Raw genomic sequence first — 22,766 nt, 5'->3', positions numbered from 1 at the left:
CCCCTTGCTCATGAATGTGCACGCACTAGACGTGCGAGAAACCTGAACTCCTTACGAGGCTTGACAATCTTCCTTTGATTGAACTAACTTTTAGTGTGTGAGTTAGGCCCGGCCTATTTTGACAGTACCATATAAGCAACTCGTATTTTAGCCAAGTTCAGCTCAATTAGGTTCGATGTGTGTGTACTTCATATATAGAGATATAGCAACGTGACCATGTTTACCATTACCACACTCATAATTTCTTTATATACACATTAATAAAGAATGTTAAAGCCTTTATTGACATTAGTTAATTGTCATTAGGTCTAATACCGCTATAAGTTTTAGGAACATTTACAAAAAAATGCTAATTGCCTCTAAAAAACAGACTTTGCTGCAATTAAGTTATTAATGCACGTTAATTAATTGCTGCTAAAAATCATTTATGGTGTAGAGTGATAAGAACTTGTATGCCATATTGGGTTTTACCTATGGTGTATACTAGCCTAGGTTAATTAGTTGCTACAACTATTGTGAATCAAATTATTTAATTCATATAGCTCAACCACCCTAGCTAGGTTTGTTTAATTAAAAATAGAGGACGTTGTATTAATCCTCTTTTATTAAAAAAAAAAAAACATGAGAATAGACATTCATGCTTCAATTTCATCTTGGCCTATTTAGCTTTTTAAAGAAAGGCTATAGAAGCCTTGATTTCTACTTGTGTAGTGGGATGAATGGTGGATTTTGAACAAATAACCGATCTTGTCCGTCGAATTTTTTAGAAAAAATCCAAATATTGCCATACTTTTTGTGTTTTCGACAATTTTTCAAAGATAATGACGTAAAAAAAGATGCTTAATAAAACAAATAAATGAAATTTGGCATGTGGATTACATTGACATGATAATGAAATTTTTACTTCATTTTGATACAAGTATATATTAGCCTAACAAATTCGTATTCAACAAAGTTTTAATTATGGAAATATACTTCCTATTATTATTAGCTCGATGACAATTAAGGCAAATCCTGGTGTATACAATTTTGGAAAAATAAAATTGGACAAATAAAAGAAAATCTCCATCAAACTTATATGCAATAAATATTTATTTTAATTAAAAACGAGAAAAAAAATCGATAAGTTAATGTTTTATCAAAGTCCATGCCACCTCCCTTTGTTTTCCATTTTTCAATTATAATTTGGTAAAAGATTATACAATATGATTCATAAGCAGCTAAAGCCACTCTGTTTTTTGTTTAGTCTCTAAAATTCAAACTTTGAATAAAAGTATAATAACATTCCAACTCATTTTAAACCTTCCCATGTGGGACAATCCTACTTTACATTAACAATTTAACAAACTTATCATCGATGTGGTGCAGTGGATGTGACTGCTTCTTTCTTAATTAGAGGTCTCAGATTTAAGTCTTGAATATAAAAAAAAAACTTAATAGGAAATATTTACCCCTCAAATGAGGCCCTATACGGCTCAAATCTGAAATAATCAAACTTTAATGCTGATATTGGACATCGGAGTGAGAAAGGTCATGTTTCATGCATATATTTGCAAAGTGACACAATATATCTTGTCATGACACACGAGGAGAATATGGACTCGAATAAGATCATATCTGGTCAAAATTGCAAAACAAGGAAAAATGATAATAAACCAAATTCATCTAATAATGATGCAAGAGGATTCATGATTGGAGAAGGGAGGGTGAGTGACGATTTAAACTTTATGGGTTCAGAATCTAGTCTTTTAAAGTTATCGATCTGTATATTAATAATTGATATACGTCTATTCAATGAGCTTCTTTTTTTTTTTCTAATACAAATATAAAATTTACATCAAAATTACTGAGTTCAACCCAACCTATAAATGGAGAAAGTTTGAAATGAGGCCTAATTTTATAGAGTCATAAATATATCAAAACTCCCCTAAATTATATACGTTTTTTCAGTTTAATACTTGAATTATTAGGTGTTGTCTAGCCATAAACTATAATATTTTCTATCTAAAATTCATGCAACGCCAAGTGGCATGAAGAGTGACCTCACTCTCTTCATAGTATGTGATATAGATAAAAAAGCTAGATCGGAAATAGCATTATCATGTGACAATTTACGTTATGTTTGTAAAATATAAAATATTATAGTTCAGAGGATAATAACAACGTATCGCTCCATAGATTAATCATTAAACTACAAAAAGTGAATAGTTTAGGGAAACTTTTAAGATATCAACTTTAATTTATACTATTAAAATGAGATTTTGTCTGCATTGTTTGTTAAAGATATACCTAAAGGCAAAAGGGAATAAAATCAAGTTTGAGATCAAGCTAATAATAGTAATTAATTAAGTTTATTATTCAAATTTGTCATAAATTTGATTGAGAAGATCTTCTATATGAGGGTTGAGTATCTTCAATAATGTGAAGTCTCTATTCATTACATGTGCCTTTAATTACTAAGTATATTATAATATGCACAACTTTGTCACATGCTAACATGCAAGAAGCTAAAAAAGTACTTTAAATTTATCTATTTTTAAGTTATGGTCCCTTTTTTATACATGGTCTCCATCTACCCCTTATCTCATCATCCACAACAATATGATAGGAAAATTTTTTTTAAGTGATATTAAATTTGGATGAGGACCGGTGGAGGTAGAGGAAGATAAAAAATTATGTATAGGATTTCTTATTTTGTATTGTAATAGATATATACTATTATATATTAAATTTCTAAAATAATAGATAAACAATTATAAATATATAAAAAAGTAAAATGTTAGTTGGATAAGAAGATGAAATGTTAAATGGACATCTTGATTTTATCATGCAAAAACTAAAAATGAGCCTCGGAAGAATGCTTAGTGTAATGATTCGTTTGATTGTTATTAAAGATATTTGTGCTAATACCCAAAGTCTTACTAATAATCTATCTAGTCAAGTTAAATCGGGCTCCAATTCGCTTGAATGGAATAAAAATATTCAAAATGTGAAAAGGAGCGAAAAAGAGGACTGATAGGGATAGATATGGTGGACCTTGAAGCGAACCCTAAATGATAAATTTCACTAAACAATCAATAATTAAGAATAAGATGTCCAATTATCTATACATTATATTGTCCATAACCCTAGATAGAGGAATTTTAACCACTCATACTTTGATTACACAAGATAGAATTCATAAAGAAACATGCAATTACACTAAGAAAAGAGTTAACATGTAACCCAAGAAGATTCATGCTTTGTTCATTCTTTAATGCAAGCGCAATGATATTTTCATGATGAATACAAATTTCTTGATACAACATGTTTTCTCCATAAACCTAATAATCCAGCATGAAATAGATTCAACTTTGCAAGATCAACAATCGCCTAAAGACCTGCTAAGGACATAATTCTTTTGCATCGTTTAATATTAATCATCAAAATTATTAAAATCATTATCAAGACCTACTAAGAATTTAATTCTTTTCTAATTACTTGTCAATCATCAAAATTAATTTCAGTTCAACTCAACATGTTAATATACTAACAAAATTTAAATTAAAGATATTGAATTCAGTCAAACTAAAACGGTAGCTTCGCCTCGTACTTGAGCCACCTGTCCTATGCAAATGGCATACGAACAAGGGATGTCCTCAACAAACATAACAGACCCACCTTAGAAATTTAATGTCATAAGCCAAAGCTATCACTATTACCATCACTATTTTCTTTCTTTATAACAAGAGCATATGTATTTTGCCCATTCCTCCATATTGAATAATGTGTTTACACACAAAGGCCTTCCCAAAGTCATGTGATCAGGGCGGCTCAACACGTTTATAGAACAAATGTTTTCTTCTAATAATTAGGGCGGCTCAATAAAATTAGGGGTGTAAAGTCAATTTTAATGGAAGACTTTATCTTTTCTGCTCCATATATTTTAAAGAGAAAAGATTCAAATATGTTATTGAATTTTTGAGAAAAAACTCATCTATGTCACAATATGTTAAAATTTTGGCTCATTTATGCAATTTTCATTTGAGAAAAGGCTCATCTAGGTCATTATTTGTTAACTAAAATTATTTCCAATTTTGCAAAACCATTTTTTATATATGTAGTCAATTATGATTCGGTCACGTGTCATTAATTAGATCATTTTTAGAAAGAAAAAAACTCAAATATGTCATCGAACTTTGAGAAAAGACTCATACATACCATATGTTAAGAGTTTAGCTCATCTATGTCATTTCAGTTAACAAATAGTGGCATGGATGAGTCTTTTCTCAAACAAAAATTGCATAGATGAGCCAAGTTTTTAACAGGTAGCATATATGAGCTTTTTTCTCAAAGTTCGATGGTATATTTGAGTCTTATCTCTATTTTAAAAGAAAAAATAACATTTAAATCTATATTGGCCTCATTCTTTCTTTTCTTTACTAGATATCTTGAATTTGATGAATCATAATGATATTTTTTTATTAGAGAGTGATTTATACTTTAATTAACCTTACATGTCTCAAAATTAAATTAATTAAAAAATTAAAATAAATATCGAACATCAAATGAAACAAAATTGATCACCCAAAAAAGTGTTCGCTTTACTAGCTTGACCCTCTAGTTGTCCATGCATTTGACAAACTGCCCCTTTTGTCTCACAATTAGAGCTATCAAAATGGGTTTGGCCCGCTAGGTCGGCCAACCCCAACCCTTGAATTAAGTAGGGTTGGGTCTAATTTTTTTGGCCCATTTAGGAACGAGGCTTTTTAGCCTAGCCTCATTTGGCCCGCTAGCCTCGTAGGCCCAACCCGCAAGCCTCAGAGGCCAGCCCTTGGGCTATGAATATTTAAAAATATTTTTTATATATATTTTTAGTAGTGTCTTATTTGTAAAGTTTTTATCAATAAATATTTTTAAAAATAAAAAATCAAGTATTTTAAACTAGCTAGTTTTTTGTGGGAGGAATGGTGGAATGATCAACATTTTCCCGCTAAATCTTACGTTGACAATTATGTATTTTTGTATGTATTCACCGAAGTGTGTGATTCATCAATGTATTTTTGTAAGTATTCACCGAAGTGTGTGATTCATATATGAAAATTTGTATGTATTGATGTCGTGTTCATAAACGTCAATGTTCGATACTCTTAGATACTCTTTTTAAGAGAGTAATATTGTTCATTTTTTGGTTGAAGGGCCAACCCGTCCCAACCCGTGGCCCACTTAGGGCTGAGTTGGGCTGCTATTTTATAGGCCCTTTAATTAAAAGGGTCAGCCCATCCCAACCCATTTAACTCTCTAGCCCGTTAGGGTTGGGTTGGGTTGGGTCAGCCCATTTTGACAGTTCTACTCACAATCATTGATAAATTTTCATTAATAGATTAAAAGTAACTTATAAATATCATAAATTAAAATTCTAAATTGTTCAAACTGATTTTATAAGAAATTAAATTAATTATGCGTTTGAATAAAGTATTGACATTATTAATCATGCGTGGTTATGAATTTGATAAAACAATTAAAATACCACTTAAAACTATTTACAAAAATATAAATTTTAAAGTATCTATACATTGAAAAAAGATGAATGATGAAGTATCTATTTGGTTGCATTTTCTTCATCCTATTATTCCTATAATTGATTTTTATCGTTTCATATTGTGATGTTTTGCCCGTTTACTTATTGTTCTTGAACTTGGAAGAGTGGATTAATATCCATAATAATCTTATTTTAAAATATTTTCGAGTATCAAGGATTATAAATTAGTTAGGATATATAACGAAAGATTAGCAAGAGGGCAATTATGCACTGGTGCAGTAGGATTATAGGAAAGGGCTCATACTAATATGGCTTGAAGCGCAATATTCTATATTGATTGAGTCACTCTTTTGATTTAGTTGATGGTATTTAATGTGAAATGGTTTCGAAAATTTAAAGAAATTGAAGATGGATTCTTCAACTCCACATGAACGCCAAGAATAATTAATTACCTATTGAGGTAAACACATGTACACTTAAGTAATTAATTACCTAGACATATGTAAATACAATCAATAATCTTAAATATAGGGCCAGAAGAAATATTTAATCCAGAATTGAAATGTATGAATTCACACATGAATTACTAATTTGTAGTAAGTCAAGAGACACTCAAGAGGAGGTATGAGACGATTAACATTTAGAGGCTACTCAACAGGAATTAAGCAATTTTCTTAGTTTTTTTTTTTTTGTGTTTGTTAGCTTATGAATTTTTTGATAATATGGCTTTCGGGTAATTTTTTCAAAAAATTATTACAGAACCACCTGTAAGGACGTAGGGACAATTCCTTTAGCCTCACCCTGAAGAGTAACCTAAAACTCATCATCCAAAAACAATCCCTTAAAAACAAAAACCTAATGGCTTATTTATATGTTAGGTTTTATTATTCTAAAGTATTAAAATACCCTTAACTTAGGGCCTTCTAGTTTAAGATCAAAGACATGAGTCTTTTTTGTTCTTTTGGGTTAGCTTTTAAATATCTTGGACCTTATGCTTCCATATAAACATATTGTGTACGGAGAAAATCATATTGGGAGCGTCACTCCTAAATGAGCTCTGCAGTACCCGATCTGGATCTTAGTCAGGACTCCAATGTGGATTCGAGACCCCGAATAGGAAACCATCCATACTTGTAAAATTGAAAGGAGAACTTTTGATTAGAAAGAATAAATTCCTAGGGTTGGAACCCATGGATGGGCTCATTTGGTAGAAGGCTAGAATCCCAACTTAATAGACTAGTCCAATAACTAAAGTTATACTAAATTGGGATTCTTACCCATATGTACTCCCCAAACAAATAGTTTACAATAAGAATAGCCCAATAACTTTTTACATTTAAAATAGCCAACATATGTTTAATTGAATTTAATGAAGCCAAATCAATTTCAATGTTAATTTTACCATCATTTCCGAGCTACCGTAGAATCCTCTTCATTTTAAAAAAAATATATGACATGAGTTATAAACACTTTTATACATTACATATACATCATCATATACTACTATATTTAACACATATTCTTATATTATACATTACATATATATTGTATATAGAATATATAAGTAATGTATATATTTTATATAACCATGTATATGTAAACATATTTAACCAACGATGATAGGCGAACCCTTTCATTTGGTGACATTCAATTTAGATAATTATCCCTCAATTGAATACTTTTAAAAATTTCAATTTTTGATAGTGCATTGTGAGTTAGAAAAATAGTTAGTTATATCAAAATCACACGTGAAAAAGGAAAGAGTGAAAGAGAAAGAGTGAGAAAAAGAAATTGGGATTAGGCTTTAAAAAGAAGTGGCTTTATTTAGGCAATATATAGATGGGATGGAGTATTGATCAGTCAAGAGCGTTCAAGTGTGAAAGATGAAATCGGTGTAGATGAGGATGAAAAGAAGAAGAAGATAAGATTAGAAATGAGGATATTCGGGACAAAGTGAGAGTGGCTTAGTTGGAGGACAATAAGATGCATATAGTGAGGTTCATGAGATGGTTCAGGCATGTGATGAGGAGATGCATGGATGTCCAATGTGAAGGTGTGAAAGGTTGGTTTCAAGAGACATAGAGATAAATCGAAGAAATATTGGAGAGAGGCGATTAGACAGGATATAATCCAGTTTCAGCTTATGGAGGACTTGATCATAGATAGGAAGGCTGTGGAATACACATATCAGAATAGAAGGTTAGTAGGGAGAGTGTATGGTCTTTTTGTTTGTCCGTACTAATAGTCACAATATTACTCTTCTAATTTTATGTCCTTCGATTTCTATTTTGTTTCTTAAAGGAAAACTATCAATTATTTTGTTGTAAGTTACTTCTATCTATAGTTTTGTTACTATTGTTATTTATAAAATGAGAATCTATTAAAAATATTTTAATCTATTTTCAACATAGAAGTAAAATACACTCTATTATTTTTAAATGTGTGCCGTCAAGTCGTACACGGCACTAGACCCCAGTCAAATTATTAAAAAAATACACACGCCATTCCTTAGCCTCTTTTTTCTTTTCCCACCTTTTATAATAATTTTATTTTGTTTTCTTTTTCTTTTTATCCCTTTTTTCTCTTGGTCATAGTCAACAAAAGTATTTGTCCAACATACAATAGGGGAAAGTGACAAGATCAAAAAATTTGAATGGAGTAAACTTAATTGGTGACTAATTTATCAACATGAGTTATAGTGAAGTGGTAGAACTCTTCTAATCTTAACCAGATGTCTCATGTTCGAATCCCAAATATAAATAAAATCTTATATTAGGAGCGTCACATCTAAATAAATCCTACAATTTGCAATTTAGATCTGATCAGAGCATATATAAAAGTTACATTTATTTCATACTACTAAGTACTAAGCTACAAATATTAGATCGTGTGATTTAATAACTATTCTCTTTCTCGATTCGTTTCTCAAAAATTAATCTGACTAATTTTTAAAATTAAATAATAAATAATATTATAAATTACAATTCTTTTTATTTTAATATTAGAGAAAAATATTAATCTAAATTCACTTTATTTGAATTTTGAAAAGCAAAGGATACTATATTATACTATATAAATTGAGACGTGTTGAAATAGTAGTACTATTATTTTGAGTAGAAGAATGCAAATGCCATCTTATTATTATTATTATCTCTTTTATTGAAGTCAATCACGTATCAAATCCTAGTCAAAGTTTAACAAATGTTACTATAGCGTTTCAGAAAATAACAACAAAATACAAAAGAGATAAATTTAAAGATGAAACCAAAATATAAGTTTGACTTATAAAAAGTAAAGCGTCGACAAAACGTGTAAAGTTGTCAAAAGGAATCTTACATATATTATTTTTAAAAAATATCATAATAGAAAATAAAATAAAAAGAATAAAATAAATACTACAAAGGTAATTAAAAAATAAATAGAATAAAAATTCTGTTTTGATCACTTAGGAATAAAATGAAAATCTCTTCTTTAAAAACATAAAACTATAATTAAAAAAATTGTAAGTAGACTATAAAGCCAATTCTTTCGTTGGTCGAGTGGTTAGTAGTCCTTTGTATTTAATTAAAAATTTTCGACTCAAACTGTATATAGGTATGAAATAATTTTTATTAATAGATATTTTACCCTAATTTAAGACATATTTAAATTTAATTAAATCTCAATATATATCAAACACGAAAAAAAAAGAAAAAAAAAGAGAGAGAATGAAAGAAAGTAAGGGACCACAAGAACTCCCTAACTTTATATGCTAATTAAATTGACAAGAATAGTTCATGTATAATTATCGATTAATCAGTTGGGAATTGTGATGGGGAATTTAATTTATTATTATATACCGTATTTATTTATTGTTTTAACAAACGGAATATATTTTTAATTTTTGTCCTTCAAATATTTATTATACTTTTTTTAGATTGGCTTCAGTTTGTGATACGTAAATATAGTGGACCAGTAAAATACATGATGTTCTTAAGCAGGCAAAACTGAGAAAAGTTTTTAATATATTTATGAATGGAATATCGTTTTAATTAAAATTGTAGGCTGTCAAAAGCTTTTAGAATAAAAAAAACCAAATTGTAATGAGTAGAATTTTACTTTGAATAATTTAATCTTAATTTTTAATTATGACATGTGCTTTTTATTTAAACAAAAATAAAAATTTGTAAAATTGAAGAGAATAAGAAATAAAGAAGAATCGGATTCACACCCAATATTATATATTATATATCATATAGTAAAAATATATTGCAGTTTCAAATTTGTGCTAATTGAACTTTGAAAATTGCTCTTTTGGTTGTGGGGCTTGCGCCTAATAATACAAAAACATGATCACATCTAAGAGTTTTTAACATATTTGATGACTCGATGACAAGTCATGGACAAAACGAAAGAAAGCAAGATTAAGATGATTTGAACATGGAAAGAGGAGATGTTTAGATGTTCTAGTGAGGAAATATGAGTAGTTGGATATCATGGATACGAAGAAAGAAAAATATAAATCGAAAAAGTATTGAAAAGAGGTGATTAAATAAAAAATGAGACAATTTAAAGAGGACATGGCATTAAACAAAAGGATAAAGCCACGTATTAGGGTACAAGGTAAGTAGGTATATATGGAGCATTGTTTTGATTTTTGAGGGGGTTAACTGTTTTCCTATAGTGTTTTATTTTTTATCCCATCATCATATATATGTTGTTAGTTGTTTATTGTGTTCAGGTTATCTTACTATTTTATGGTTGTTACTGTTTCGTTATTAGTTGCTTTGTTTCTCCATTGTCGTTTACCTTTTCATTATTTTGATATGTTATACTCGAGTCGAGGGTCCTTCGAAAACAATCTCTTTATCTTCATGAGGTAGAAGTATGATCTGCATATACTTTATCCTATCCAGACTCCACTTATAAATTCCATTGAATATATAGATGTGTGTTTACTGAATATTATTTTGGTGGACGGTTATATATCGGATATAAAGTTTGATATGATTATGGAAATTCCTATTGGAAAAGGGTAAAGTAATTAGCTACTTTTTTATGACTGACCAAATTCTTGGAGCCTTTTTTTTATTGAAAAATTAGTGTGTATCTTAAGAAGAAAAAACATAAAAGGAAGCCAACAAAGAGACATAAGTAGGCGTGGATGATGATTATTCCACAAAGTGTAAATTATCAAAAGCCGAAATAATTATGTAATTTATGTGATATTATACATTATTATATTTTGAGAGAATTATAATTCATAGTTATAATTAGATTTTATAGTAATTATCTCTCTCCTCTCTTCCTCGTCCTCGCTCTCCTCTCTTTATACTCGCGTTCACCTCTCTACTCTCTCTTTGTCTTCTCTTGCTCACCTCTCTTTTCACTCTTTGAATCTCGCTTGCCTCATTTTTCCTACTAACATATAATTATAAATCGTAATCAAGTAAACTATAATTAAGAAGCCTAATTATTTATATTTGAAATTTCCTCAAAAAAGAAATTAAAGCTGGATTCGATTCTATGTAGGGGTGTGTTTAGAGTCTATTGTATGAGAAGGAATCTGAGGTAAACTTACTATAATTTTTAATTTATTTTTGAAGTTATGTGATAACAAACGAAGAGTGTATTTTTTATGATAAATTCGTAAATTTATATATACATATGTGCAACACATCCTTAGTAAAATATTATTAGCTATTTTTACCTTTTAAAATTAGATTTCACTCTAATATTTAAAACTTGAAAATTCGTTGAAATATAGCTATGAGCAATTTAATTAAGTCAACAATATCCTATAATATTTATTACCAAATCAACTTCACACTTTAATCAGGGCGGACTCACACCTTTAGGAAGGGTGAACATATACCCACTCTTTTGGAAAAAATCATGTATATATATATTTAAGTAAATGACAAAAACTATGATATAATTAGTAGTGCATCCATGAAGAGCACAAGAGTGCCCTTATGCTACTGGTACAAGCTAGATCAACCACTCATGAGACTATGGTTTGAATCTAAGCTCATATTTAAGCTAAGACAATATTGATGCACCCGAAGTCTTCAAATCATGAGTTCACCTCTAACTTTAATCACACACAAAAGTAAATGGTACACTAAACTAATACTACTACTATATAAAAAATGATAGTTACATTTTATGCAAAAAAAGATAAAATGAAAATTCAAAACAGAAGAGGAATGTATTCCAATAAGTGTAGGGGTCACAAACCTTCTTCCCCCACGCTTATCCTTCTAAAAATAAAGTTCTACTACCCCTCTCTCTCCCTCTCTTTTTTCTTTCGTGATAACGGTGTCTGAGTTAGTTTTTGTGGCAAATTTTCACACATTTTGAACTTTATGATATATATGTCATCTTCCATCATTAATAGTTAGATATCCGGTAATTATATATTCATCAAGGTTAGGATAAATCGAAAGAATCACTAGTGTTTTTGTCTTTACTGACATTTCAACCTGAAACTTCATGTTCTCAACCACTTCATTGACTATTAGATCACATCATCGATTATATAACTATATTCGCCAAGGCTAGAACATATGAAAAGAATCACTAGTATTTTTTTTATCTCTGCGGACATTTCAATCTGAAATCTCATGCTCTCAACCACTTCATTGACTATTAGCACACACTGCCGTCAACCAGATAACTATATTTAGCAAGATAATGACATATGGAAAGAATCACTAGTATTTTTGTCCCCACTGATATTTCAACCTGAAACTCCCAACTACTTCATTGACAATGTCGACCAGATAACTATATAATCTTTATATTCATCAAGATTATGACGGATGGAAAGAATCACTAATATTGACATTCAACTTGAAACCTCATGCTCTCAACCACTTCATTAATTAACTATGTCAACCAAATAACTATATTAATCAAGATTATGACGGATGAAAAGACTCACTAGTATTTTCATCTCCACTAACATTTCAACTAGAAACCTCATGTTCTCAACTACTTCATTGACCACTGAGCCAAACCGTCGATCGATTATCTCTATTTTTGTATATTATATTCTCTCTATTTCTTGTTACTCTGTATTCTTCACACACATCATGGAATGAAAAAGAAAAAAAAAAAAGCATATGAATGACGCATTTCCAGCTATGAATGAACAGTACCTCCTCTCTTCTTCTTCTTTTTTTTAAGTATATATTAATTTAGTAGTTGACATAAAATAGCATGGAAGAGAGATAAAAGGGGTCCTCTAAAATTATGCCCCAAAGCAGAAGCCAAAGTCTACTTTGATTGCACAAAGAATCCACAGAACCCAAAATCACACACACAAAAAAGAAGAAAAAGATAGCAAAACACACACACACATATACACAGTAGAATTTTAAGTTGAAGATGTATACATAAATCCAATCAGGTAATCTTTTTTTGCATTCTAATTTTGTAAGCATGATAAAGAGATCTAATTGAATTATTGGGATTGAAATTAATACAAAATTTGTTTTTGAGTTTCTGGGTGTTTTTTTATCTGAAATTAGAGATCTGGGTCGGTGAAGTATGCATTTTTTATCCAAAGTTTCAGTTTTTATAGCAATTTTTGGGTGTTTTTGATTCTGGGTATCTGCTATTTTTTGGTGAATTTTGATTAACCCATTTACTGAATTTTCATGTATTGGAAAACTGTATCTTTGTGGAATTCACTTATCTTTTGATTTAAAGCTTCAATTTTTATGGTGTTTTATATTTCAAGTATGTAATTTCTGGTGAATTTAGTTGTTTACTGATACTCTTCAGTTGTTGTTTGTTCTTGCATGTTCATTTGATTTAAAATTTTCAGGTTTTGAGGTGTTTCTAGTTCTGTGTATGTAGATTGGCTTCTGCAGTTATGATGTGTATTGAAGAATCAAGTAAATCTGAATTGTACCTTAAATGAGTGTGTGGTTGTAAATTTGCTTTTATTCTTTGTATTTGTGTAATCTGGATTGGCTTTATTCATTATATGATACTGGAATTGCTTTATTTTGTGATCGAATTGATGTCAATGGAAAAGAGTAGTTAGAGATTGATTTCCTTTCTTGTGCTTTGATGAGGGAGAATTTTGTTGTTTGGTTGCTTAGAATTCAATAGGTTTCCGTCTTTGTTTTGATGGATTCTTATTGGGAATTCTGTTGGTTAGGTTGAATCTTGTGCTTTGATGAGGGAGAATTTTGTTGTTTGGTTGCTTAGAATTCAATAAGTTTCTGTCTATGTTTTGATGAATTCTTATTGGGAATTCTATTGGTTAGGTTGAACCTGGACGACATGTTGGAAGATCGGTCTTGTTTGGTTCCGAGGGATTTCACAAGAGAAAGCAACAACTGGTCGGCCTGCATGAATTACAGCCTCGATATGATTGAAGTTCAGCATGGTAAAAGGCCATTGGAAAATAATCAGGAGGATGAAGTTGTGCAACGCAAGTTGCCAAAGCTATCTGATGCTCGTGATGGAGAAGAAGTCGTTCTAGCGTCACCAGATGACCAAGCTGGTGACCAGCGTCATGATGAAGATACCAGTTCTCTTATTCCATCCATTGGCCGAGACAACTCTGTTAGCTCTCTCATTCCTTGCTCCAGGTCTGATTATGGTGCTATTGCATCTTTAAATCGTAGCTTCCGCTCGTTAATTAGGAGTGGGGAGCTTTATAGACTGCGGCGTCAACAAGGCGTGGTTGAGCATTGGGTTTATTTTTCTTGCCATCTACGTCAATGGGAAGCTTTTGACCCCATTCGTTGCCGTTGGATGCATCTACCATCAATGAATTTCAATGAATGTTTTGTGTTCTCAGACAAGGAGTCTTTAGCAGTTGGCACTGAGCTGCTTGTGTTTGGAAAGGAAATTTTGTCGCATGTCATTTATCGTTATAGTATACTGACAAACAGTTGGTCATCTGGAATGGAAATGAATGCACCAAGGTGTTTGTTTGGCTCTGCCAGCTCTGGGGAGATTGCCATTCTAGCTGGTGGTTGTGACTCACAGGGCAATATCCTCAGCTCAGCAGAACTTTACAATTCAGAGACTGGAACGTGGAAGACCTTACCAAGCATGAACAAGCGGCGTAAGATGTGTTCTGCGGTATTTATGGACAACAAGTTTTATGTAATTGGAGGCATTGGAGGTACAGAGTCGTCAAACGCGCTACTGACTTGTGGAGAGGAATATGATTTGAAAACAGAAAAATGGACTGAAATTTCGAGCATGTCTCCTGTCCGAGCTAGGGGTGATATGCCTGCTACTTCAGAAGCACCTCCTTTGGTTGCAGTTGTAAATAATGATTTGTATGCTGCTGATTATGCTGACATGGAGGTGAGGAAGTATGACAAGCAAAATAAAATATGGGCTACTATAGGAAGATTGCCCGAAAGAGCAGCTTCGATGAATGGTTGGGGCTTGGCTTTTCGAGCTTGTGGTGATAGGCTAATTGTAATCGGAGGGCCTAGAACCATGGGTGAAGGGCATATCGAAGTTAATTCATGGGTTCCTAGTGAAGGACCGCCTCAGTGGAACTTGCTTGGACGAAAGCGATCTGGTAGCTTTGTGTATAATTGTGCTGTCATGGGTTGCTGACATATATGATTTTTGCAAGTAGATACAGAATTGGGAATTCTTGCCAATTGGTAATTTATCCCAACCTTTTCGTTTTTGAATCCTTATGTTTTTATCTTATCAGATTACCAAACTATACCCAATATTCAACAGAATTACCTTCTTTAGAAGGTCGATCTTGAGTACGACTTTTATCATCTCCCATTTTCATTTGCATAAAACTCCAAAGGCGCCGCAGAGGTAAAATATTAACTTGAAGATGGGAGCAATACAGTGATAGATTTTGGTTCTGCTGTGATCCTTATTTTTCTTGACATTGTTGAGGAAGAAAAATAAGGTTTTGTAGTGATGTTCATTTGACATCTTGTTTTATGTACCAAATACATTTATTCTTGTTGACAGACTACAAATTGAGACATTATTGATACCTTTAGAATACCTCTCTACTTTCAGTTTAAATTTGTGTTATTTTGAGCTTTATATTGTTGTTATCGATCTGAAGGTCATTCAGAAACAACCTTTCTACCTTCAAGATTCATGAGGTAGTGGTAAGGTCTGTATACTCTCCATCCTCCAAATTTCACTTGATATGTTGTTGTTTGAGCTTTATTCATTTTATTGTGATACATATATAGTGAAAGCTGATTTAACTCTCCAAAAATGGTGGACTGTATACTTACTTATTTCTCCATCTAAGTAAGGGGGTGAAGTTTATAGCTAGTCGAAAAGTGATAAAGAAGGGTTTATTCATGCTACGTCAGTCGTATGCTTAACACATGCAAGTTGATCAGTTCACCCTTTAGAAATAGGTTAAGAAAGTCATCGGTTTAAATATGAGGAAGGATTTTTTTTTTGGTATGCCACTCCGGCAAAGGAGCGAGAACAAATTTTAACCTATTATGTCACTTTTTTTTCTTTGGAGGCTTCTCTTTCAAGGCAATTTTTTCGGGGCATCTCGTTGTTCCATTCGATTGATCGATTCAAAGTTCCAAATCGGAGCCCAAGTCCATACTTTTGACTAAGAAAAGTGGAAGTTCCTACTATGGAAACATTGGTATACAATCTTTTCGAATTAGAGAGTAGAGTATGAATCTAAAATCAATAAGAAAGAAAGTCATCAAGCAAAATAGTAATTGTCGAGTGTAGGTCTCCCATTCTATTACTCGGAGTTAGAACAATGTGTACATGTGTTAAGACTGTGGATTCTCCAAAAAAAATATTGTCCTACTCGTGTTGGATTCTCTAAACTAATTCAATAACTACTATTATGCCTTTAGTCCCAAAAAAGTTGGGATCGCCTATATAAACGCTTATTAACCATTTTACTACATCTAAACTCATGACATACCAATGTTACGTAAATACAAATCAAAAGTAATACAAGTTCTTTATATTTTTCAAACCGATTAAATCTCTTAAAGGTTCAACCATCCCTCAAAAGCATATAGGACCTCCATTAAATGTCAAAATATACGTATAAATAAAATTGATAAATTCAGTCCATATTTATTTTAAAAAATCAAGTCGTTTAACTTAAATGGACAAATATGGATATCCATATTTCCAATTGTTGAGCCCATTCATCACAACCTTATATGAGTCAAATATTCAGTTAAATTAAATAATCATTTTACCATAAAATAGAGCTCTTATACTAAATAATAATGATAACTTATGTATAACAATATTTAATAATAACATCAAAAAACTACTATAAATATCAGTCCCAAACTTGATGAGCTGTATTAATATATCAAATATAAAAATATTACGTATTAAACTTGTGTATTTGATATGATAAGTTCCAAAAAAATCTTTCTTAAAAGGAAATTTTATAATAATATTATAGATAAAGTTTCTCATTTTGAGTTTATTTTTTATTGATCAATCAAACTAAAATCGTTGCAAGTTTTAGAATTTACTACACATAACCTTAATGTTTATGCATTTAATAAACTATTAAACAATAAAATGAGACCAAGGGAGTAAGTAACTAATTATATCTTCATTTTGTAAAATAACAACTAATTTAGACTAACTATTTATAATATAAAAACACAACAACTAAAATAAATGGACCTAAACTAATTGTCACTTATCCAATTTTCTTTACAAGAAAATATAAAATATAATTTTCTTAGGGACTTCTAATAAAAAACATTTTCTTCCATTAAAATACTTTCAAATACTTTTTTGTTTAACAGATAATATGACCTAATTATTTTTCCTAATTTGGAGACAAAGTAATTAGTCAAGACTTTGAAATTAAATAAAAAAATTTTATTGAGTATCTTTCCTTGTATGAAAATAGGTATGATCTTAATATTTAGGGCTTTAAAATTTATTTTATTTAAAATTCCTTTTTGGGATTGTCTAATAGGATTATATTTCCTTTTGATCTTTATTTTATTATTAGAGCTATAAATTCTAATTAAGATTTTCCATATGTACTAAAATATAGTTGTAATAGAACATGGGAGAAAGAAAAACTATTTTGTAATTTGATCTTCATTGAACTTCTTTTAAGAATAAGAAAGGTCTTGATGAAATATTGTTCACTTTTTTAATACAGTTAAAATGAAATTTCACACTAAACAAAATAGTTATTAATTATTTTTTTAATATTTAGGAAATTAAAATCAAATGAAAATTTTACTAAGCCTTTTCATATACGAAGTAGGTAATAATTTAAAATTTTCTTATTTGAGTTGTGTAATAGAAATATAATTCTTTTTTATCATAATTTTATTTTCATTAGTTAAAATTCAATTAAAATTTACCCTATATACTATCATTATAATTATAATAGAACATGTTAGAAAAGAAAAGTATTCTATAACTTGATCACCATTAAACTTATATTTAAGTAACATCTTTTAAAGATCAAAGCGTTTTAATTTTTTTTGCATAGCAAATTTTATTATTCTAATTTCAATTTAAGCCTTTTTCCCAACATTGTTGTGATTTTTTTTTTTGTGTGCGCGCTTTCTTTACTTCTTTTTTTAGTACTGTACTTTTTAATCACGTAATGCATGAAACTATAATATGATTGATGAAAAAGTCCAACCTAAGTAAATATTATTTTTGACTAATTTCTTTGTTGGTTACATTATACTTGCATTAGATTTTTTAATTTTGAAGTCAAGTATGCATAATTCACTTTGACATTTCAATTATAGCATATGAATTATTTTAAATAATATTGTGATTAAGAATAACAAATACTATAGTCTACATCCACTAATGGAATGTACAAATGCACCACTGATGGAACCTTGCTAGTCAAAACCTTGGTAAGTTCATCAATGGTGATGACCAGAGCTCCGATGCATGGCAATGGAGACGAAGAGTTCAAGCTTCAACACTCTCTCCATCTCCCTCTCCTCTAGAAGACCCCGTCTTTCCTATTTTTCTTCAAGATTCACTCATAACTATTCTCTACGTCACTAATACATGTATAACGACCCCTTAAGAGGGTAAAATTCTCAAGAAAATCATATGGTAAGACAGATTTGGAAGGGCAGATTTAGTCAAAACTCTTAAAACACTGCAAAATCCAAAATTAGAAACTTCTGTTTAATATTTCTTTACTACTACATGAAGATAAACCACAAATAGCAGAAAAATAAGATAGGCCAGTACTACAAGCCAAATAAACCAAACACTAAGATAGTTGATCATTCTTCATCCTCTTCATCACCATCACCACCAGCAGCCTTCTTGGCAGCAGACTTTTGGTTCTTTCGCTTCACTCTTCCAGGACGGCCACCACCAAACGGACTAGTGAGAGAGAAGTCAATGTGCTTCTGGGAGTCCACCCTCACCATAAAAGAAGCAACATTCACCACCTGCCTTCCGACTCTGCAACGCAAAGATATTGTGAATCAGAACTGAGAGATCCGAATACCCGGGCACCAAATAAAAAGTAGGTATGTTACTACCCTGGGGATTCTGTATATATGTGATTCTGCTTGGTCTAAACAAAACTAGTGCTATATGCAGGCAGACTTCTTCCTTCTGATAAATATTTAAAGGAAATGAATAATAATGCAGCAGATATTATTTTCATGCCATGTCTAGTATGTTGTCATAAACTCACTACATTTAATAAAATCCTATTTGCACGGAAATGGCAATAGTAGTATAAAGTGCGTTTGAAAATAACTCCGGAATAAAAATAAAGTGTTCCTTTCCCGGCTAATGATTGACGAAAAAAGAAAATTTTGATTGATGAAATGAAACAATCTTCATAACATGGAACTTTGATCTACTAGACAATGCCAGATAAAAAACTTGTCTTTAATTGTTGATGGATCTTTGTAGCATTATAGGCTCGTCTAAACATTTGGTGTAAAATCAACGCCAATAATTCAGGAAGATTTATAAAAATAAGAAGTGGTTGAACCCAAAAATGCTATATTGGTAAATTGTGTTCTTCACAAATCCAGCAGAGATATATGCACAGCAGTGGGAAAAATTGATAAACAACAAAAACAAGCAAGACTGAAATTATTTATTTCCATTTTGCCAATAAAGGAACTATTTGTACCTGATATGCCTTTGCCTGATGAGCACTCTGGCATGATGAATTGACTTAGCCATGCCAGTCTTGAAGACAAGTGTTTGGAGACGACGCTCAAGAAAGTTCTCCACGGTGAGTGCCAAGACATAATCAAGCTTGTTTTGGCTCTCATCCAACAATCCATACCTGTTCATCCTCCTCAAGAGAGCTTCACCTTCAAAAATACGACGTGGATCCTTCTCATCCAATGTCAGAAGCATTCTAGCAGCATTCCTGATACGGCTCAAAGCATACTGAACTCTCCAAAGCTCCCTCTTGCACCTTAGTCCATACTCTCCTACAAGCTTCAATTCTGCATCCAATCGCTCCTTCTCGTAGGGCCTTCGTGGCTTCTTAAAGGTCTTCCCATCTGAATTACATATCACAATTATGTAAGATAGACTTAATTACCATGTGAATATACTATACACAGCCTGAATTTTGAGCTAAGCATATCACAGCAAAGTTGAAAAATACAGACTATTAGACATAAAGACCAATTAATGTTAGGTCAGTGCGTATAACAGATGTCATCAATCAATCAACCAATGACTAAATCACACATCAGATGTTGTCAACTAAACAACCCGAAAAATGCTACTCCCTCCGTTACAATTCATGAGACATACTTCCCTTTTCAGGCCATACCAAAAAAAAAATGTCCCCTTTCTGAAGTTAAATTCAACTCAACTTAAAAATCCATCTTTACACTTACACTTAATAAAATGATTTTTAGTCACACCAAACATCTACGGTTCATTTTAGAACACAAATTTCAAAAGTCTTCCAACTTTTTCATAATTTTCATGTCCAGTCCAAACCATGTCACATAAATTGGGACGAATGAAGCACATAATATAACTATAAGGTAAATAAGGAGTCTCTCAAAACACAGAGGTTCCATAACCTCCCTTTTAGCCCAATGGTAACATAAAAGTCCTCAATCGCATTAAAAAAACGAAGAATGAAAAGTGACCCAATTTCAAATCCGAGCAACACAATTGAAATTTACATTCCAAACCAACTGATCATACAGTTATAACCTTCAAGGTTCTCCATTAATGAAACAAATAAACTAATACAAACCAGTACAATTACCAGCTACCCAAATCTAAACAATGGTGCAATTAGCTAAAAAAACTAAAACTTTACAATAAAACCACACTATTAGCGACATAAATTGATCTCAAATGCTGCATACATCCATATTCCTACTAAATTCCCCCCAAAAAATCACTATTTTGCGTATAATCAAAGAGATACACAATGAGAGATTAGACATAAAGGAGAAAAAAATACTCACAGTTGCGATAAAAAGAGACGTGCACCATGTTTGTTCGTCTCCTTCAATGTACAGCGATCGCAGAGAAGGTAAAGGGACTACTATATACTCATCAAACCCTAATAGGCCTTTAATGGATTCTAAAAAAATTGGGCCCAAACTTTGTTTGGGTAGTAAACATAATTTTTGACCCAAAAGTTGGACTCATGGGTCAATATACTCTCGAATTCGTATTCACACGTATTTTATTTGGACATTGCTATTTAACATATATTTTTTTTTTACGAAGGCATGTTATTTTGTTGTCTCCATTTAATCTTATACCTATCGGAAATAAAATATTCAATGGATAATATTCAGTATAATACTAGTATTTAGTGAAGATTTTTCGTTTTTAAAAAGGAATAGATCACTCATTCAAAAGATAAGAGCAAGAGTTTAAGCTTTCATATCTGAATTCTCGAGTGTATATGCTTTGATTCTTCAATAAGTGAGAAAATTTGTTGGAAAAAAAATCAAAAACAATTAGAATTTTTGAAATTTTTATTGAAGACAATTTAAATTTTTGAGAGAAAAGAAGAGAGACTTCAAATAAAATTTAAATTTATGGAAGAGTAAGTTGAACGAGTATAAGTCTCTCGTATATCGCAATTACAAATCTCACATTGAAATTGTGATATATGAGATTTTACTGTACGCGTTTGCGAACTACAAGTCATAATTGCGACATCTGCATCTTATTGGTCTGGCAATATTTCAATCATGTCCTTTCCAAAAAAAATAAGTTCTTCTCACATTTAGTAGATAAATTCTATATTAAAAGATATTATTAAATAAATAAAATACATAACATATTTTAAAGATTGATGGGTTGCTTCTCAACAAACGTTTGATTTAATGTTATAACACAATGCGGGGTACTTTATCGTTTTCCCTTGAGCAACATAATGAGGTTTACTTTTGTTCTCATAAAATCGTAGGAGACGATATGTACACGAACGTGCCAAATGTCACTTACCTTGCTCTTGTCTTTTCTTTTTGAAGATCCACTTAAATTCATAAGGATGAAATTGTGTATCACTATACAAATCTAATGTAGAAAAATGCTTGAAGTGCGATTTCAAGAATTCAATTTGCAATTTATACTTGAGTTCGACATCCTCAACTTCCTTTACCATGACTACTTTTTCATCCTCACATTTTTCGTCACGAGTAACAATAAGTTTGATTTACTAGTTGTGTTTTTTGCTATCTTCCCATAGTTCTTCATAATATATTATAAGATGTTGTCTCTATCTATCTCCACAACAAACTCTTGCTCCCACAATTTTGAATTATTTTGTAATGTCGTCAAACGTGACATTGCTCATTCTTTTTGCCTTTTCATCTTCCTCCGATACAATTTGATCGGTGCGATTTATCTTTATTTTCACAAAATTATTCACTTTCATAATTTTTGAATTAATATTTGATGTCGTAAGACCCGACATCTTTTTTCTCAGTTTTGCTTACTATTGCATTTGTCAAACTCAAAAATACAACTTACAAATTAGTTACGATTAATAGTCAAGAGGTGAAATAATATTCGCAAAATACTGTAATATTCGCTTTAATCTTCATAAATTCAAACAATTCAGATTCACACTTTATTAAATGAAAGTAAATTTAACTTAAATTATATGTTACAAATAAAAAATCGTCAATAAAAACAATTGTTTACAAGAAAACTAATCATAATTTTTTTAAAAAAAGAAGAAGAAGAAGAAGAAGAAGAAGTTATCCAATTAAATAATACTAAAACAAATTGTTCCCATTTTTAATAAATGCACAAATATAAGAACGTT

At 30.9% G+C, this 22,766-nt stretch overlaps 2 protein-coding genes across 3 annotated transcripts; one reads left to right on the top strand and one right to left on the bottom strand.

Moving 5' to 3' along the window:
- The first annotated feature begins 12,665 nt into the window (after positions 1 to 12,665).
- Positions 12,666 to 15,515, top strand: LOC125854714 (F-box/kelch-repeat protein SKIP11-like). Of its 2 annotated transcripts, XR_007445419.1 has the most exons (3): positions 12,666 to 12,914; positions 13,783 to 15,150; positions 15,233 to 15,515. XR_007445419.1 is itself a non-coding variant. In XM_049534296.1 (2 exons), the coding sequence occupies exon 2, from the start codon at positions 13,799 to 13,801 to the stop codon at positions 15,098 to 15,100; it is 1,302 nt and encodes a 433-aa protein (XP_049390253.1). In that variant the 5' UTR covers positions 12,666 to 12,914; positions 13,783 to 13,798; the 3' UTR covers positions 15,101 to 15,515. The 2 variants fall into 2 exon arrangements, 1 of the variants encoding a protein (XP_049390253.1); XM_049534296.1 differs by having other exon boundaries at positions 13,783 to 15,515.
- Positions 15,516 to 18,604: 3,089 nt separating this feature from the next.
- Positions 18,605 to 21,074, bottom strand: LOC125855013 (40S ribosomal protein S9-2). Its single transcript, XM_049534642.1, has 3 exons — positions 20,944 to 21,074; positions 19,629 to 20,010; positions 18,605 to 18,940 (listed from the first exon to the last, which is right to left on the bottom strand). Exons 1-3 carry the CDS (start codon positions 20,969 to 20,971, stop codon positions 18,757 to 18,759), a joined length of 594 nt encoding a protein of 197 aa, XP_049390599.1. The 5' UTR covers positions 20,972 to 21,074; the 3' UTR covers positions 18,605 to 18,756.
- Positions 21,075 to 22,766: the final 1,692 nt, after the last annotated feature.

The sequence above is a fragment of the Solanum stenotomum genome, chromosome 2 (assembly GCF_019186545.1).
Source record: "Solanum stenotomum isolate F172 chromosome 2, ASM1918654v1, whole genome shotgun sequence".
NCBI classification, from domain to species: Eukaryota; Viridiplantae; Streptophyta; class Magnoliopsida; order Solanales; family Solanaceae; genus Solanum; species Solanum stenotomum.
Note: the sequence above shows the minus strand (reverse complement) of the source record. Positions and strands in the feature narration are given on the sequence as shown.

Excerpts from the sequence above, each read along its gene's own strand:
- LOC125854714 (XM_049534296.1), top strand. The coding sequence starts at position 13,799 with ATGTTGGAAGATCGGTCTTGTTTGGTTCCGAGGGATTTCACAAGAGAA.
- LOC125855013 (XM_049534642.1), bottom strand. The coding sequence starts at position 20,971 with ATGGTGCACGTCTCTTTTTATCGCAACT. Across the intron at positions 20,011-20,943 it reads CGTCTCTTTTTATCGCAACT|ATGGGAAGACCTTTAAGAAG; the intron begins GTGAGTATTTTT and ends TATGTAATTCAG. Across the intron at positions 18,941-19,628 it reads ATCAGGCAAAGGCATATCAG|AGTCGGAAGGCAGGTGGTGA; the intron begins GTACAAATAGTT and ends TTTGCGTTGCAG.